We start from the raw sequence: 18,078 nt of genomic DNA on the forward strand, positions 1-18,078 counted from the left end.
TTCTCTTCTTTCTCTCCATGACATGTTCCTCTGTGGCATCCTCTTCTGCACAGAAGCAGCCCCCTGAGTTCATGTCATCTTCCTGTAATCCATTTACAAGTCCCTTTTCTGCTGTGGTACCTGTGAAAAAACCAGCTGCTGTTTAACAGCTCAAGGAAAACACTTGTAAAACAGGAGCTACATTAAAAGTGTAAGAAATTGTGATACAGGTTTTTTTACATTTCAGCGTCTTCCCCTCTCCAAAACAAGTACAAGGCTTGATCTCTCAGAGTCTGATCTACAAAGGGCGACTCAAGTGCAACACGGAGCATTAAGAACCTGTGGGAGGTTCTTATAAACATGAATTAAATATTTAAAAATAATAATATGTCCACCCAGCCCCAGTTAACTGAGGCTCGTTACATAAGTAGCCATTTCGTAGCTGGTGGACTTTCTTCACTGCTTGGCAAATACAGCTGGAAAATAGTTTTTTTCTGATTTGTAAAACTAGCTTGTGCCACCGCCAGTTTTGGATAGTCACGTGAATACAGTTTTACAATCTAAGATGGAAAGCCTAGTTGAAGCCATAGCAGGCAACAGGCCCTGACTGGCAATAAAATCATCCTTAAATCCTAGATGTTCCTCAGTGTTGGACCAAAGGGGCTGCATTTAAGGCACTGTCTGGCATTCACAGCATTCAGGGCAAATTTTGCCATTCAATTTTTGAGGAAAGAAATGTGGTCTGCAGTTAGGGATGGTTTCAACAGAAAGCAATTAGGATAATGCAAAAAAATCAGCTCTTTCTGTATTCTCTCCCTGGTGACTCCACGTGTGGCTACACAAGTCATTTGACTTTGAGCAGAAGGAGGTAACACCTACCTTCCCACGCTACCTTCCCACGCTGCCAAGAGGTTAGCTTCATGTTTGTAAAGCCCTCTGGCAAGATTAGGAGCTAGATATGATTTGGGAGCCCTATGTTCCTGCCTCCGACACCACCTTGAGATCCAGGGCTCCTTTGGGTGGTGGAGTCAGCTGGTGCAGGCTGGTGGCTGAGGGCTGCAAGCAGCCTCTGCCGTAGCCACTCTTCTGCCAGTATTAATGTACAAAGCCACCTTTGTGAGGCTACGCTGTGCTTTAATTATGTTTAATTTGCTCTGCCTGTCATTTTCACTATGCAGCTGTGTCTGTTTTGTTGTCTTCCATTGGTTCTATGGTGATATTGAGCAGGATTATCATTTGAACAGCAGTGCAGATCAGTGGGAATAAAAAAAACATGATAAAAGTTGAAGAGCAGGATTGTTTTACACTTAGTGTCATTTCTCAGATGTTTTATTTGCCCGCCTCTGCTTCTTTGGGAAATGAGAAGCGTCCTTTCTCTCTTTTTCTAAGCACCTATGCATTTTCCTGTGCTTGTGGGAAAAGCAACTGGGCAATGACCTAATTTGATGCAAATGAAAGGGATTTCCTAGTGAAGGATGGTAATTTGTGCAGTGCTGCAGGTATGTGAAAGTGCTGAATGGTAACCTGGGAGTACTGAGAAGGGAAGACCTCTGCTGTAACAGAGTTATAATCACCTTGCACTTTTACTAACTGCCAAAAGCTAGAGATCTTAAGCGCCATGCTATTTTTTATATAAAATCTGTTAAATCACTACATCTTGGCCATTTTCTCCAGCCATTCCTATCAGCCCTCCATTTATGAAACTGGCGGTGATAGAGAACATTCTCTGTAAAGGATAAAAAGGAGAGAACTGTTCATAACAATAGGCTCTACACCCAGTCTCTACTCTCAAAGTTAAACCAGGAATCATCTTCCAAACACAATGCCTTACCTCAAAGCAGACTCTTATATTATTGCTGTTATTCTGTGTCCTGGGGATGCTGACAGTCACTCCCTCTTACATTTTCACATGTTTTTCAGCAGACTGGTCAACTGGGCAGGTTTTCAGGAACAGATAATATGTGTTGTGTTTCTGTAATAGTTAGGTTGTTCATTCTCAGATGTTAATCTTCTAAAGCTTTCGTTTCTCGCTTCTATAGGTCTGATAGATTAAGTGTCTCATAAAAAAAATAAAAAACAACAGCAGTAAAAGCACACAAGTGAATTTTAGCTAGCTTAAAAATATAATAGCATCTTAATAATAGTATCTGGGAAATTCCTCAGGAGTTCACTAAATTAACCTATTACTGTGCTCCTTACAGTCTTGCCTGAGAAGTACTTTTATGGGGTCTTAGTTATCAGTATTAATTTCCAGAGCTGTGCATTTATACATTAGTTTTACTGAGTACGTGGAGATGAGAGAGAGCAATAGCATAAGAGAACCATTAACATTAACACCAATGGAGAAGAAAATAATAATAATAAAAGACATAATCTTTTCACATTTCTACAAAAATATAACAAAACAAAGCATGCAGGTCTATACCATTGTAATATAATAACTATTTAATTATAAAGGCATAATTCGATAAATAGTTTTCAAAAAAGCTGCCACAGATGTGGCAATGAATAAATAAGAATATTCTACAGTTTCCTACTCTAGCATATTCTATTTTATTGTGCTTTGCACATATTAACTGGAGAGTAAATGTGACATCAGCCTGAGATGAATGTGTGTTTCATTCCACGTTAGTGAGAGGGACAGAGAAACACAGAGGGATTGGGTGATCTGCATAGAAATGTCCTGATGCTCATTCCTTTCCTTCCTAACAAGCTGAAAAGTAATGTCTGCGTTGTATCTGCATGTACATCACGTGTTTCTCTGTGTACTGCCTTTTTCTGAATGTAAGCACCAGCCAAGCCATACAGCAGGCCATGCATGTTATTTTTATATGTGCAGAATTATGAAGCAATAGCCTGCTTTTCAGTTTAACTACAGCATGTTTATATATTTACCAAACATATCTGTGAGAAAGGAAAGCATGCAATGAAAAAGACAACTCAAATTTTAAGTAATCAAATCAAAATGACAATCAAAATTATCTAAATGCTATATACATACAGCTATCATGACAAAGAATACTTATTACAGCACAAAATAATCTTTAGCTTCAGGAAAAGTAAAGCAGGTGTTCATACAGAAGAATAGCTGCTGAGCTTTATTTTGCACTTCTTCAAAAATCTGAAAGCTATTACTCTCAGGGGAAAAAAGAGCTTATGACTGAGTTAATCTTCAACCAGAAAAATAACACACTCTCTTTCAGTAAAGATTTGGATTCTTTTTGCATACCTAGAATGAATGCTCGCACTTAGCAGTTGACCACCCCCCCAAAGGTAAATTAGCAAAAGTGAAAGGCTCAATTGTCATCTTTTATTACCAACTAAATTACAAAGCTGATTGTTTATCACTCATATATACTGCCAAGTTAAACATTTACACTTCAGTAGTGTAGAGAAGACACTGGGATTTGACTCTAAAAGGAACAGAGTGTGAAAAACACAGTGGAGAAAATTTGAGCTCCTTTTGAGGACAGCAACTTATCAGTACTCCAGGTTGTATTTTCAGACAAACTACATTTCATGTACAGAACTACAGTGACTTTTCCTTCCTCTCACAGACCTGTGTAAGAAAAGTCCTTGTCTGTTTCGAAAGTTTTTACATATGAGATGAAGGGATTTATGTGTACGCTTAGTCAAGCATATGCTGAGGACCTCCTTTGTTAATTACAAGAATGTTTTACTGAATAACAAGCAAAAACAGGGAGGAAGAAATAAAGCCTGCCCTTTCCTGAATATGAATAGTGAAGTACCTGAAGATGTTAATAAGCTGTGCTAACTCCTGCATTTTTCTGTCTGCCAAAAACATTAGACCTCCTCTGCTGGCTGCCCCAATCCTTTCCTTTTCCAAAAAGTCCCAGTGATACAGTCGTTTATTCCAAGTATGAATTTCTTCAGTGTGATAGAAATCACAGGACAAGGTAAAGCAAAGCAAATGTAGTGTCAAAATAACTAAAAGAGAAGACTCTGTTGGAGCAGTACAAGATATATCTGTTTTTTTCTTTCTAGATCCATTCAAGTAGGTGGGCTGCAGATGGGGCAAAACGTGCTTCTGTCTTGCTCTGGGCTCGTGGGCTGGTCTCATTCAGCCCATCAGTTGTGACCTCTCAGTTCAATGTGTTTTACCAAGGCTCAACGCTGGGCCATCCTAGCTTCTGGTTTCCAGGATGACGATAATATTTTTCAAACCCAGATACTTTCTGACGACATTCTGGTGCTGCTTGTTTATACTTTGGGTCCAAAAGTGGAACGGGGGCTGCTACAGCAGTGAGATTTGTTCTGTTTCTTCGAGTCTGCTCTGAGAAGACTTGGAAGAGGAAGGCTGATGGAGTCTCTGGGAGGACTCTTTACCAAGAAGCCGAAAGAGGGAGAGCAGGGCTTTCTGTAGGAGCTTACTCAAAATGCTCCTTGTTTGCTGTTGGAGGGAACAGCATTTTCTATATTCATCGTTTTTACATGATGACAGTATCAGAAACACAAAGCTACTCAATAGTTGTTGTGTACCTGTCACCATGTGCTTGTTTAAATACTTGTGAAAGTAAACAATTTAGCAAAAAGAATATGAACTGTAAGTGTCAACACCCTTTTGCTAGTCGGCTACACATTAAACTTTTTTGTGCTCGCTTTTATGGCTAAACTCAAAATGTTCTTTGGGGTTGAGACCCTTTGTTTTGCTGGCACAGACCAGACTGTGGACACCGTGTGCAATCACAGCTTTATATAAGTAATCATAGCAAAATCACTGCAAGACAAACAGAATTTAAGTGCATCTGAAGTCAGTGTAGTTAGCTACCTGCAGAAAATAGAGTCTGATGTGATTATTGCTTGCACGTGTCCTGGGCACACTGGGGACCACCTGATGGCACAGGCTTTCTTGTTGAAGTAGATCTATGGTATTAGGATTCACAGCTTTGAGGTGCAAAATGGTGGGAGGACTTGTTACAGTATTTTCCTAAGCAAAGTAGGATAAAAAGCAAAATAACTAGCTCTCTGTAGAAAAATAAACACTCGGAGCTTCAGCGCAGTCTTTCAGATAGACTGTCTCCTCCTTATTTCTCTCCTGAAGAGTGCTTTGGATAGTACTTGAGGAAGGATGAGGAAGGGTAATGATAAATTGATGATAAAATTCTATAAATTAATAAACAGGATGTGAAGTTATTAATGTTACAGATGAGCAACAACAGAATCAGGACTGAGACTTGAATTGGCAGACTCTTGGAATCTCTATTCCAAGTGAAATTCCAAAATAGGCAGTCATTCCAAAACAAAAACCTAAACTTTGAGATTTCCCATGGAAGGAGATTTCTGGATTTGTTTCCAGGACAGCATTCTCAATGACATATTTATTTGTCCTTTACAAATTCTTCCTCAAGATCTTTGAACAGGCAATAACTCTGGCTCTTTACCATGCAGTGATATGGGAAGCTCAGGAGCAAGGAAACAAAAAAAGCCTGATCTCCTCAGATTTTTTGACGGCTGAGAAGCCCGGTTCTTGGAAGTCCTGGAAAAACCTTCATATGAGCATCCATTTTGGAACCTGGAGCTGGGTTATTGTGGGATAATTCATATGACACAGGCTAATCACGAGGGCCTTGTCATTTAAACGCTCCAATTACTTTTTTTTCTGCAATAGCTTCTGCTCTTCTCCACATCCCACAATGCATTCCAGGGCTACTATGGTAATTGGAAGTATATTCCTGTGTGTGAAGCGGGCTTTAATTAGTACCGAAGGGGCACATTCTGGTGTCCTGACTCATGTGGCACGGAGGCGTACCTCCGAGTCACCCCATCGCAGCCTGTGGGACTGCTCATGAGGAAAGGTGCTTCCTGGCCCAGACGAAGGCTGGAAGCCCTGAGCCACCCAGATGGGACAAGAGGCGCCACTGACTCTCCAGCATGCAATGCCATGGCCCGGGGCTCTATAAAACAATAGTTACACTACCGCTTCCAATTATTTTTCTTGACTAGTAAGTAATGCGAGTGGCTCCAGATTTTAAGTCTGTGAGCAATGCAGGAACACTTTAAAAATTGGGATTGGAGGCAGTCTTGTAATAAATTAATAACTTTGACCATTACGTGAGTCATCTATAAAATGGGCCCTGAGTTATGAAGACACACACCAACTGTGGGGGGTATTATGGAAAATTAAAACCAGTGTGACATAATACTACTTCAATTACAATAAAAGAACTGCAGCTGCAAGTGATGGGAAAAGTGGGAGGGGCATAACTCCACTGATTAGCATAATTACATCCATGCATCTGGTTTCCAAAAGCAGGGTGCAAGCTGGTTTCAGCTCGGTATCAGCACCTCCTGCCAGCCATGCAGCGAGACAGCCATGAGCTGGCATCCTGGCCTCTGCTCTGCAGGATGAATCTAGCAGTCAGGGTGGAAGGAAACAAAAGGCACTGATTAAAACAAACAGCCTAGTCAGCAGGTTCCACGATCGGTACCTAATAATTAATTTTCTTTTTTTTTTCCTTAATGGTATTAGTTGCCTTTCAAGGCCCTTACTAAATGCACTTCCCTGATGATACGAAACATCCCCTACACCATCAGTTCTCTGGCTCTTTCCCTGTTCTAAGCCCACATGCACTCAAAATCCTCACCTGGAGGGCTATAGGTGCAGATGTCACTCAATGCAGCTTCTGTGGCAGTTACTGTAGAATGATGTGTGTCACTGTCCTTTTCATGGACATCATATGACAATCCCAGCAGGAGGAACGAGGGCCCAATTATAAATCACCTGGGCAGTGTCCCAATTGCGCTGAGAGGCATGTCCTGTCTGTAGTGACAAGCTGGCATTAAAATGTCAGCAAGTACTTCATGAAAGTTGTTATCTATGAATTATTTCATAACTCTATAAAGTATTTGTTAAAGTATGCTGTAAAGAGTTACTCAGACTTGAGAATTATTATCTTAATTGCGCAATTTAATTATTGGAAGAATAATTAAAACACACTGAGGTTACTGAATGAGCTCAGTGGTTGAAAGATATTTTTAAATGCTTTGAAGTGGGGAGAGAGCTGAAGTTATTTAAACACAAAGTTCTGCCTAAAAGTATTCTAAGCAACATGTCCATCACAAATGTAATACGGAAATATATGAAAACTAAAAGGTGAAAAACATTTCTTTATTCTTTAACACATTTCTTCTCCTGCATTATCAAAATGTTGTGCAGGCTTTCATCAGCACCAAATCTACTTCAAGAGGGATGTAGAAGTGCTGGAGCGTGTCCAGAGAAGGGCAACGGAGCTGGTGAAGGGTCTGGAGCACATGTCCTGCAAGGAGCAGCTGAGGGAACTGGGGGTGTTTAGCCTGGAGCAAAGGAGGCTCAGGGGGACCTTATCGCTCCCTACAGCTGCCTGAGAGGAGGCTGTGGGCAGGTGGGGGTCGGTCTCTTCTCCCAGGTAACAAGTGACAGGACAAGAGGAAACAGCCTCAAGTTGTGCCAGGGGAGGTTTAGATTGGATATTGGGACAAATTTGTTCACTGAAAGGGTGGTCAAGCATTGGAACAGGCTGCCCAGGGAAAGTGGTGGAATCGCCATCCCTGGAGATGTTTAAAAAACACATAGATGTGGTGCTTAGGGACATGGTTTAATGATGGACTCTGCAGTCCTGGGTTAATGGTTGGGCCTGATGATTTTAAAGGTCTATTCCACCCTAAATGATTCTATGATTCTATTTTATATTGTTAAAAGGGAGTAAAATGTTTTAAAATATAGCATTAATTAAGGTTTAATGTCTCTTATAGAACCTGATGTAACTTATATAATGTGAAAAGACTGTGTATCTGCCAAGGAAGGGAAAGCCAATCCTTAAATATTCTTCTACACTTTGCAAATTATACACTAGATATTTTTTCTATACAAAATGCTTGCTAGGTAAAGAATTGCCACCTATGATATATTTCTTTTGGCCAAATAATCCTTAGCACACATGAACGCAGAGTAACTAATTTATTGTTCTAAACAGAGGTCTTGGTATAAACACAGTGCCTGTGTGTAAATGTTGCTTTCAGAATCAATATTTACCACCTCTCAGTGATTGTTGTTGGACTGATGCTGCATTTACAAGTGGAAACAAATCTATTTTATCCCTTTTAACAGCCAGTCTTGCATTCTCAGCTTAAGATTTAGGGGTCAGCTTTGAGACCTCTCCTTTTGGCACATAACCCCCAGCAGCTCGGGTCTGGCAGAGCTGTGGGGCCTTCACCCACCATCTCGGTCCTATCTCCCCTACTGCCTTATGGAGGGTTGGTGCAGATGTGAATGGTGGGAATGCAGCAAACGGCGAGCTCTCTGCTTCTGGAGCACAGGCCGCTGTATCCGAAAGCAGGCTTCTCTCTCACTGAGACACGTGAAATTGTGTCTGTCTCAGCCACTCGCGCAGGTTGGAGCCCACTGGTGGGACCACACCTGCCCATCACTCACATCATTTCTGAAGTTGGAGAGACCATGAAAGTTTCCTACTTGGCAGAGGTGCAAGCTGGCATGCTGAGCCTGGGCAGCCAGAGCATACGTGGGTATGGGGAGATGGCTACGCATCTCTCTCCACTGGCTCATCAAGGAGGGCGGGTGACTGACTTAGATTAATCACCCATTTCACAGATGACTGAAGTCATATGAGGCAAATCCCTTTCTGTGGGCCTGAGTGACAAGCAGCATACCACCTGCAATCCTCATCTCCAGTTATGCCTTTTGATAACACCATGATACTATACTCTACATGAAAGTAATATTATTTAGCTTAAATATTTTTTCAAGCTGATACACTACTACCCTTTGCTGTATGTTTAATGGTTGAAGGGCAGATGAGTCCAGATCAACTTTACCTAAATGGAAAAAGCTGCTTTCACAGTTGTCCACAGTAAAATACCCGGCCTGGTCTATACTGGAGCAGCTTACTGATGTAGGCTTTTCATTTGTACATTAAAGCACTGAATTTATTGTTGTGTAATACTATATACCTTGCAGAATGGTAGCAGGATATTTTGGGGCAGCTCCTGTTCCTCTGTCTCCTGCTGTGCTTGTTTTCATTTGTAGCTACCTCCTGCTAACCCTCACACTGCCTCCACCTGCAGCAGCCATCATTTTGGGGACTTGGACTTATTTTCTTCTGTTGGTGCCTCTCTTACCCCACCCTTGCTATAGTTATGGCAGTAATACAATAATATTAGAATATCTCTTGTCTCGGCTTTGTTAGAAATCTTAACATACCCACTTTGCTGTTGCAGTGAAGTTTCTCTGTTATCTGCTATACAATATGGACGACTTGAAAAAATAATTGTTGTTAGCAATTAGTGGTCTTTTTTCTGGCTTCCCGACATTCCTTGCTCTCATAGGCTTAGTCACTGTAACAAGGATTTCTAGTGAATGTATATTTCTCTATAGAAGGCAGACAATATGACAGAAGTACATGTAACATCCTGGCAAGTCTTTAAAAAAATAAAATGCAATGACAGAATTCCTTGTGCATGCATTGATGGTTTGATTTGAATATGAATGGTAGGTTCACAGCACAGCTAGATTACTGTGGATGCAGTATGGCTCTAGGTATTTATAAATAAACCAACCTGACTTTCATAAAGGATGTTTGCATTATAAATGAATGTCCTTTGAGTTGGATTCAGCCTCTAGATGCTATCAAAAAATTGCCTTCACCCTGGCTGGAATCCCAGGGACTCTGATGTATCTTGATGACTTTGTCATACGTGACCTCTCTCTACCCTCTCACAGCAGATGCTGCCAGAAAGATTTTGGTGGTTTTGATGACAATCGCTTCATTTGCACAATTGTCATTTCTGAATCTGTTGGTTTGCACAAACCACTGCATGACTTATCACTGTTGCTCCCTAGTGCTTATGATAAGCTGAACCTTCCCTTACTGGAGGAAACTATTCATTCTCCATCTTGCCTTGAAAGAATGAACTTTTAGCTTTGGCTTATCCTAGTGTATTCAGCTTGCTAAGTTATTTACTAGCTTTAAATGTTTCTGCAGAACATTTGATAGATTTTTTAACTCTTCTGGCACCCAATCAATTGAAGCATTTTCAGTGTAAATTTCTGTCACTATGTGCATATGAGCTGTTGCCCAAATGTTTCTCCATATTCAGTGTTTTTGTAATGGTGTAAAATGAGTGTTTGAAACCTAAGCAAATTTTAATAAATGCTTTACTTGCTCTTATTTCAAATACTTCATTGAAAGTTTTCCCTCCAGTGCAAATTAATCTACTCATTCATTCCTCCTCTCTCTCCTCTTTCATTTTATATCTTGCATTTAGCATTTCTGCATTCCTGCTTCTAAGAATAGATGAATAGGCAAGACATTCCTGGTGACTTTGGTCCCTTGTATACCAATCTTTATCTTTTAAGCTGTTTATGTCCCACCAATACTCTAGCTTTAAGTCTGTTACAGGTCCTCACTGTTCCCACATTTAAGAACTTCTGTTTTCTGAACTAGAATTATTAATAACTAGCTTAGCCTACTTCATTTGCCTGTTGTACCAGCACTGGGAACAACTCCCACACTTGCTTTCTCACTTTTGCTTTATATGCTTCCCAGTGTCTTTACCTGTTCTGGCCTTCTTCATTTCTCACCAAACTATTTCTAGACTACCAGTGCCTATGATGTTCAAAGCACTTTGCAGATCCTCTGGGGTGGACAAGCCCTGTCCTGGGCGTTCACAGCCTGAAGGATATTAGCAGACAGATGTTAGTGGAAGCAGGCAGGGACTTTCTACTCATGTTAGCTAGAATCATCCTGTGATGGAAAGACAGAGATGGGAAAATGATGGAGAGAGACACCACAGCCAATGACACTACTCCTCACCGGAATAAGAAACCAGTTCCCTTCTTTCCACTCCCCTTAAAAAGAACCCCTCAGTTCAAGGACAAGCTGTAAACAAGAGTGACTTTCATAAAGGGGAAGAAGCATATCACTGACAATGAACTTGGGGGCAAGTTCAAGAACCAGAGCTGTGAGAGCCTCTCCCTTATTTGCTGAGGAGGACTGGAAGCACTGCCGTGCAGCTCATACCTCACGCCCCTCCTTTCAGTATTGTCTCTCCAGCACGGGCAAGGTGCCTGCTAGCATGCTTTTGTGCTTGTGCAAGCAGGCTACCTGGAAAGAAATTCATGAGGTATAGGTAATGCAATATCACCCCAGGGCAGTGAGGACTCAGCAGCATTTGTATCTTTCATCTTCTGTTCCAGAAGACACAAATACCATGTGGGTGCCACAGAGTGGCAAACCTTGATGTGCAGTGCCTGTCTCAAATACAAAGATCATGGAGCACCGCTATCTTGTTTCTTAATTTTTTATTTTAAATTCTGTTTGATCTGTTATGCACTGTTCCAAGTAGCATTGCTTCTTGAGTGACAAGCTCACCTTCGTTAGTACCTGGTCATGCTACATGTGGTAGCTGGAAGACAGAAATTTGCAGTAATGGAGAAGTTTCTGTTTACTCCTGTCAGTTTGGAAACACTTCTAGTTAAGTTTAGATCTAAAGAAAAGTAAAAAGAAGAGAATAAAAATCCAAGCCACATAGAATGGTACATGCATCTTCAGCAACCACCCTTGAAAGACTGCATGTGGTCCAGATTCGGGAAGCAGCAGAGGATGACTATGTAGAGAAGACGGGCACAACTTCAAAACATGGGTGGGCTGTTGAAGACAACCAGTTGCTTACTTCTGTTGGAAACAAGACTCTCTTTCCTCAAGGCCTGAAAGAAGATTTGTAAATATGGGCACTAGACCTTCACAGGAGATGCTCAGCTTACTGTTATTATTCTGTGGCTAACAGTTTTATTCCTACAGCTTGAATTCTTTAGTCCTACTTCTACAGCTTGAATTCGTGCTTCTCCCTGCCATCACACATCAGTCACATACCCCTTATGTCCCTTCTTGTCTCTAGCTTTTTCCCCTAAAGTTTTAGTTTATCCACATCTGCCCTTTCCCATGCCTCCCTTCATCCTCCACTCTCCCACTACGCGGTGCCTGTTTTTTCTTTTCATGCCACCTCCCTACAATGTCCTCATCCAAAAGTGTGTTTACTTCTTTCTAAGCTCACATAGAATTATTTAGGTTGGAAGAGACTTTTAATATCAAGCCCAGTGGTTAAACTAGCACTGCCAAGTCCACCACTAAACCATGCCTCTAAGCACCACATCTATGCATTTTTTAAATGCTTCCAGGGATGGTGATTCCACCCACCATCAGACAGACTAAGGTGAGCTATAAGTCAGTCACAGGCTGCAGCCTGCACAGTTCTGACATGCAGAACTTGAGGAATATCTTAAAAAACTGAAGGAACATGTTAAGGAACATCTAGAAACTTAAAAAACTTTTATTTAGGTAAATGTACAGTGCAATGCCATACAGATGTGATTGAGCCGGCTCTAAATCCAGCTCTTCTGCCCAGTGCTCTGTCCTGCCTTGTTTGCCTGCCTTCTAGGCAGGAACAGGTGGAATCCCACACTCATGTCACTATACCACTGCTGACAGCAGGGTCAGCTCTTCTTCAGCTAGCTCACTTACCTCTGGGGTGTGCAGAAGTATTTAAAGTATTGCACTTATGTGACTTTCTTTTTATGCTTTTTGCATTCTGCTTGAGCTAATAAACTGCGTTTTAGGTGTATGCATTTATTTTTTTTAAAGATAATCACTGTAAACAGTGTGTCTGGTAAGGACAGCATTAACTCAGCTTCAATCCAGCTTGCTTTTGTTTTTTTCCTTGCCCCTTACAACTGATTCCTGTCTCCCTTTGAGAGGGAGTCAACAGGAAGCATGACACTGTGAGGCAGGATGTGTGACAGAGTTAAACTTCCTGGTGAAGCTCCATAAGCATCAGTGCCGTAAGTATCCTTACTTACTGATTCCGTGTATCACTGTAAGAGACTTTCTTCATACAATTGCAGTTAATTAGAAGCACCATGTACAATGCTTTGCATGAATAAAGAAATTTTGCAAATTTATGTCAAATGTAGCTTTAATAATCTGAAAAAGAATACGCTAAAGAGTTTTTCAAATGGGTGACAGGAAAAGAACCAATTATGCTTTTATTTTGGTTGAAAAAGATTCATCATAAAAATCAAGCCAACAATTTCATGTTGTAAGCACCAATATAGAGGAAATGCTGACAGTGCTGATTTTTAGTCATAAGAAAAGGTGTTCAAATATATTTATTAATATGTGAAATATTCTAGAGTCAGGACAAAGTCATGCTCACTAATGCAATCTCAGGCCTGTGTTACAATATATTCTCTAATGAATGACATAATAACATGCTTTCTGCCCATCAATATCTCTTCGTCATTCAGCCTAAAGGTCAGATGACAGAATGGCTCAAGATTTATTTTTATCATCCCTGTGCGAGGAGCGATTTCCCACTTCCCAGTTACTTGGATCCTCACCTCCTTCATTATTCAGCCTTGCCTCGTTCAGCAGGCAGCATATGGAGAATATATTCCTCGTTTTCCGCATGAGTTGCAGGCCAGGCAGTGGCCAAGGCAGAGCTTCCACGTAAACAAGGAACAATGTTTATTTGATGTGCAGTGAGCATTTTATTTTCCTAAGAACTTCACCTGAGAGACGACAGCCAGTTGCTCATGCAGCCTGTGGGAGCCATAAGTAGCTTTGCATTTGCCAGCCTTTGCTCCTGGGCTTGTCAGGCGATTGTACAAGCCCCCCAGTTCAAAGCATTCTAAGGAACGTTTCCTTGCAACACTTTTTGTTTAGAATAGCCAAGCCTACAGTGAAGGTTTCTAGTAGACTAAGTTATAGCACATAGAATATTTTTTTAATATAACTTGTAATTACTACATTTACAGACATTTAGGCCTGAGAATAGATGGGCTCGTTCTGTATAGTGCAGAAAAAACTACCTGAATGAGGCATTTTGGGTGTTTGATAAAAAAATCCTGTTGCTGGAAGCAGCAAAACATATCAAGAGATTGACTAGTTTGATTTGGGGGCATCTACGTATAAATCCATTGGACCTGCACTTTCAGGACAAATTTTAAAAGCCACCCCCTCGCCCCAAATATGGGTCTCTAAAGAACCTTGTGCTATGGCAGTCATGGTGTCCGAAAGGATCCAGAGAACATTCAGTACCTGCTACTTTTAATGGTATGATGGGAAGCTATTTCATGTCTGAGAAAGAAATGCCTTTTCTATACCTCAGGGGAAGAGTTGTGCAATCCCGAATGACTTGCCATGCCTAGGCTAGTCTTTAAACCCTTGGTTCCCACCGTATAAGAAGCTGAAGCTCCAGAAAGCCACGTTCCCATCCCAACCGCAGGCCTTATAAGGAACTTTTCTTTCTTATCGCTGTTTGCCAAGCCACCTCGGAGAGCTGCAGCCAACACTTCGATGTGCTGTGGGACGGCCCCGTCCCTGCCTGCGGGTGCGTGTTTCCACCTGATAATACATAGATATGCAGATAAAACTGATCCATCGATCCTGCAAAGCGACCGATCTTTTATGACTTTGCGATTGTGTAGTAAACCAAAGCGAACCAGAGAAGTGCGGAGCTCAGCACTGTCTGTGTCTCAGCTGGAAACTGCTCACAAACATTTACAGCTCAAATACTGCAAATGCAAACCAGCATCTCCAGCTATCTGACATCAACGGGAGATTTTTAATACCAAGTTTAGGTTTATGATGAGTATTGTTTTGTATATTCTGTTATGCTAGAAGAATTTTTAGTGAGGCTTCTCCAGGAGCGTGGCAATTCCCTGGCAGCATGTACCGTTCCTCTGAAACAAAGGACACGTGGCTGCTCTTAGTATAAACAACATCAACGGCTTGGTCTGAATTAAGAATTAGCAAGACAAGAGCACTTGAAATCCAATGTATGTAGATTTCTGCGGCTCTCCAAGCCGGTGTATTTTTGGCTCCCAGGGGAAGGCATGCACCGCTGCTGCGGTGCCCATGGCCGAGGCTGTACCCTATGGTCATGGCTGTACCCCGCAGCCGGGGCTGTACCCCGCGGTCATGGCTGTACCCGGCGGCCGGGTCTCTACCCCACGGTCATGGCTGTGCCCGCGGCCGGGGCTGCACCCCACGGTCATGGCTGTGCCCGCGGCCGGGGCTGTACCCCGCAGTTGGGGCTGTACCCCGCGGTCATGGCTGTACCCGCGGCCATTTCCCCGCGGCGGCGACCCCCGCGAACGTAGGGGAGCGCAGCCCGTCGCCGCGGCCCGCCCGTGTGCCGGCCTCGGGCAGCTCTGCCCCGCGCTTCGCCCGCCCGCCCGCGCCGCCTTCTCGGGCCCTGCGGGGGGCGGGGTGAGGCCGCGCCGCGGCAACCCGGCGGGCTGCGGGCTGCGGGCTGCCTGCGGGCGGGCGGGGCGGCCGGAGGCAGGTGAGGGCGGGCGGCGGCGCCGGCAGGGGGCGCCGCGGGGCGGGGGCGGCTCCGCACCCGAGTCGCTGCGCAGGGCAGAGGCAGCGGCGCAGCCCCCAGCACGGCGGCCGCCCGGTCTCCCGCAGGGCAGCGGGCTGCGCGGTCCCGGCGCTGGCGGGCGGGCTCGGGGCGGGATGTGACGCCGACCTGTAGCCCTTCACCCCAGGGAGGCCTCGGCTTCCCTTCCCCGCCCGTTTCCACGCAGCGTATCTGGGGACGCGGTCGGTTACCTCAGGTGGCGGCTGTGGGGATGGCCGCCAGGGCGTAACGCGGCTACCGCTTGCCAGCGCCGGTGAGTGACCCGGCCGCGCCTCACCTCTGGGTGGCCCCGGTGGCCCGTCGGGCCTTGCCCCGCGCTCCCCCTCTTCCCCGGGCCCCGCGGTGGTCTTGCCGTGCCGGCCTGTGCCCCGTCCCGCAGCAGGCAGCCCCGCCGCGGCCCTCCGCACCCGTCACCGGGGGTGCGGCGCTTCAGGTGGCCTGGGGTGGCCTCTCGGGCCGGGGCGTGCGTGGGCTTTCCCGAGGCGTTCCCGGGTGTGAGGGACAACCTGGCCCGTGTGGCCTCGGCAAACACTGCCACATCTGTTATTAAACACCCAAAGCGTGTGGTGGGTGAAGGTTGTAGCGGGTTGTTTGCACTGGCCCGAGTGGGAGAGTAGAGGTGCCCAGATGAACTCTCACTCACCTTTCAAAAATAACCTGTTTTGATTCAGGCTCTGGGCTGAAGGTTATCCCGGCTGTCATCGGTTTTGAACTCACCTTTCCAAGACTCGAGGTAAATTGGCTGTTTCTGTTGGAAGTTGCTTCGTCTCCTTTCAACTGCTTCTTTTCATACAGCGCCAGCATTTCACATCCAGGTGCTGTTCAGGCCGCTGGGGGTGGTGCTGGAGGTTAACACAAGGGAAAAACTTGTTCCCATACTGCTGGGCATCTGGAAGATGAGATGGCACCTGGGATTTGTTCTCTGATACAGGCTGCTGCTTGAAATGTGTCTCAGCTATTAACATGAGAGATTTGTGGCACTATTTCTGCAGCCTGAGAGATAAATGGCACAAGTCTGGTGCCACTGTGGCCGTTCACTATGGGCATTGTCTGTCATGGCTCCCCTGTGGCAAGGGCTCCTTTCTACTGTGCTGACACCAAGTCTAGGCTAGTCGCGGGTTGTGCTGCTGAGGGGCATCTTCTGTGCAACGCCTGGGGTGTTAGGGTACAGAACAGAGTCCAGTTTTGTTGAAGTCCCCCCTGCCTTTCACACTGTTCATGTCTTTCTGCACAAGGATGACAGACTGGATAGGTTATTATGTACCTGCTTATAAGAGGAATATATACCACGTTCAGTTCTGCAGTGAGGAAAGAGGGAGGGGGCTAAATCTTTGGGTTATTTTATCCCATTTTTGCTTTTCCCGTTGGAAAACCTGCTTGATGACAACAGCTAGTAGCTGGCCTGCTGGTGATTCACAAATATCCCTCATTCGTTCATTCATCTTATTTATTAAAAGAAGACTCGTGTACATGGCAAAACATGATGTCTTAAAGTGATACACTCAGCCAATCTATGCTGCCTTGTTTTGACATTGTGTTTTCTATCCATTTGTTGTGTCTTATTCACAGTTGGGCCTTAAACCACATACACATGCATGTATACACACGTGTATTTTTTGTGAATCGTCTTGTAGTCTTATAGGCAAAGTTATGAATTTCTTCACAAAATATTCTTCAAATACTCCCAGGTTTAGACATAAATTGGATTATATCAATGGTAAGGTATAATGCAAAGCACTAATAGAATATAATACAACTGGCTAACAGCAGGCCAAAACACCACACTCATTTTTCTAGTTATCTGTGTGGAAACTTCCACGTTGGCTCTTTTTTGTGATTAAGAAATGGAAACCATGTTACCGGTTTCCTGCTTTCTCATTTCTGAGTATGGGGCTCCCTGTTAAATCTGACTTCAGGCTTTCTTGACATGGGGAGTAGCTGTCCTTTCTCATTTATAATATTAATTTCCTTGAGGAAAATCATCTTGATCTCAATGTTCTGCAGTTTGTTATTGACTGGACCTGTGGAGCTGGTCTCCAGTTCATACTGACCTGTGCAATTTTTTATATTTTTTCAAATATATGGCAATATTTTATATTATTTCAAAATAATAATTCCTCAGGTTTTTAAGAAGAAAGCAAAGAGGAGCTGCTGATCAAGAGATCTATCATGACTGGCAGCCCATGTAAGAGACTTGCCTGGAGTGACTGTGAGTATTTCAGGACTATTTTTGCATAGATTCAGTGTTTTCCTGGATAACCTCCAGTGTCGTTTGCAGCATTGTGATGTGCATGCTGCTAGCTGTGTACAAGCCATTCTGAAACTGTGGCACTCTTACCTGTGCTGTATATGGGGTGCTGTGCTAGCCTTTCTGTATTTTTGGAGGAGGAAACTGGGGAATGACTGTTCAAGTACTATAAACAGTCCTTGACTATATACAAAGCTCGAACAGCTGCAAACCTTCGCCTCTCTAGAGTTAACATCTTTCACTGCTGCTTCTGTATGGAGTACAGGAGTAGGGCTGGTAAAATGCCAACCTCCACAGGCATGCCAGCCCAGCGCCCTGCTTGTAGGACTGATGACTGTGAAAGAGCTGGTGCCAGTCTGCACCATATAGAAGCCTACTGTCACTGAAAGATGATTTCTGAAGATAGAGTCTCA

General features: G+C 43.7%; 1 protein-coding gene and 1 long non-coding RNA gene across 5 annotated transcripts in view; one reads left to right on the plus strand and one right to left on the minus strand.

Moving 5' to 3' along the window:
• On the minus strand, positions 1–7,250 carry LOC121083914. The gene is made up of 3 exons (XR_005826522.1): positions 4,769–7,250; positions 1,811–2,036; positions 1–120 (listed from the first exon to the last, which is right to left on the minus strand). It is a non-coding gene; the product is annotated as an uncharacterized LOC121083914 (long non-coding RNA).
• Positions 7,251–15,559: 8,309 nt separating this feature from the next.
• The window catches only part of VWA3B (von Willebrand factor A domain containing 3B), a 74,070-nt gene continuing 71,551 nt past the window's right edge, over positions 15,560–18,078 (plus strand). For 3 of the 4 annotated variants that reach the window (XM_040584798.1, XM_040584796.1, XM_040584797.1), the window contains exons 1-2: positions 16,058–16,150; positions 17,540–17,626. In XM_040584798.1, coding sequence (XP_040440732.1) covers positions 17,587–17,626 — 40 coding nt within the window. In that variant the 5' untranslated portion in view covers positions 16,058–16,150; positions 17,540–17,586. Of the gene's footprint in view, positions 15,671–16,057; positions 16,151–17,539; positions 17,627–18,078 lie in introns of those variants that run through there. The other variant, XM_040584795.1, reaches the window with a different exon arrangement.

This window comes from Falco naumanni, chromosome 2, assembly GCF_017639655.2.
Source record: "Falco naumanni isolate bFalNau1 chromosome 2, bFalNau1.pat, whole genome shotgun sequence".
Lineage (NCBI taxonomy): Eukaryota > Metazoa > Chordata > Aves > Falconiformes > Falconidae > Falco > Falco naumanni.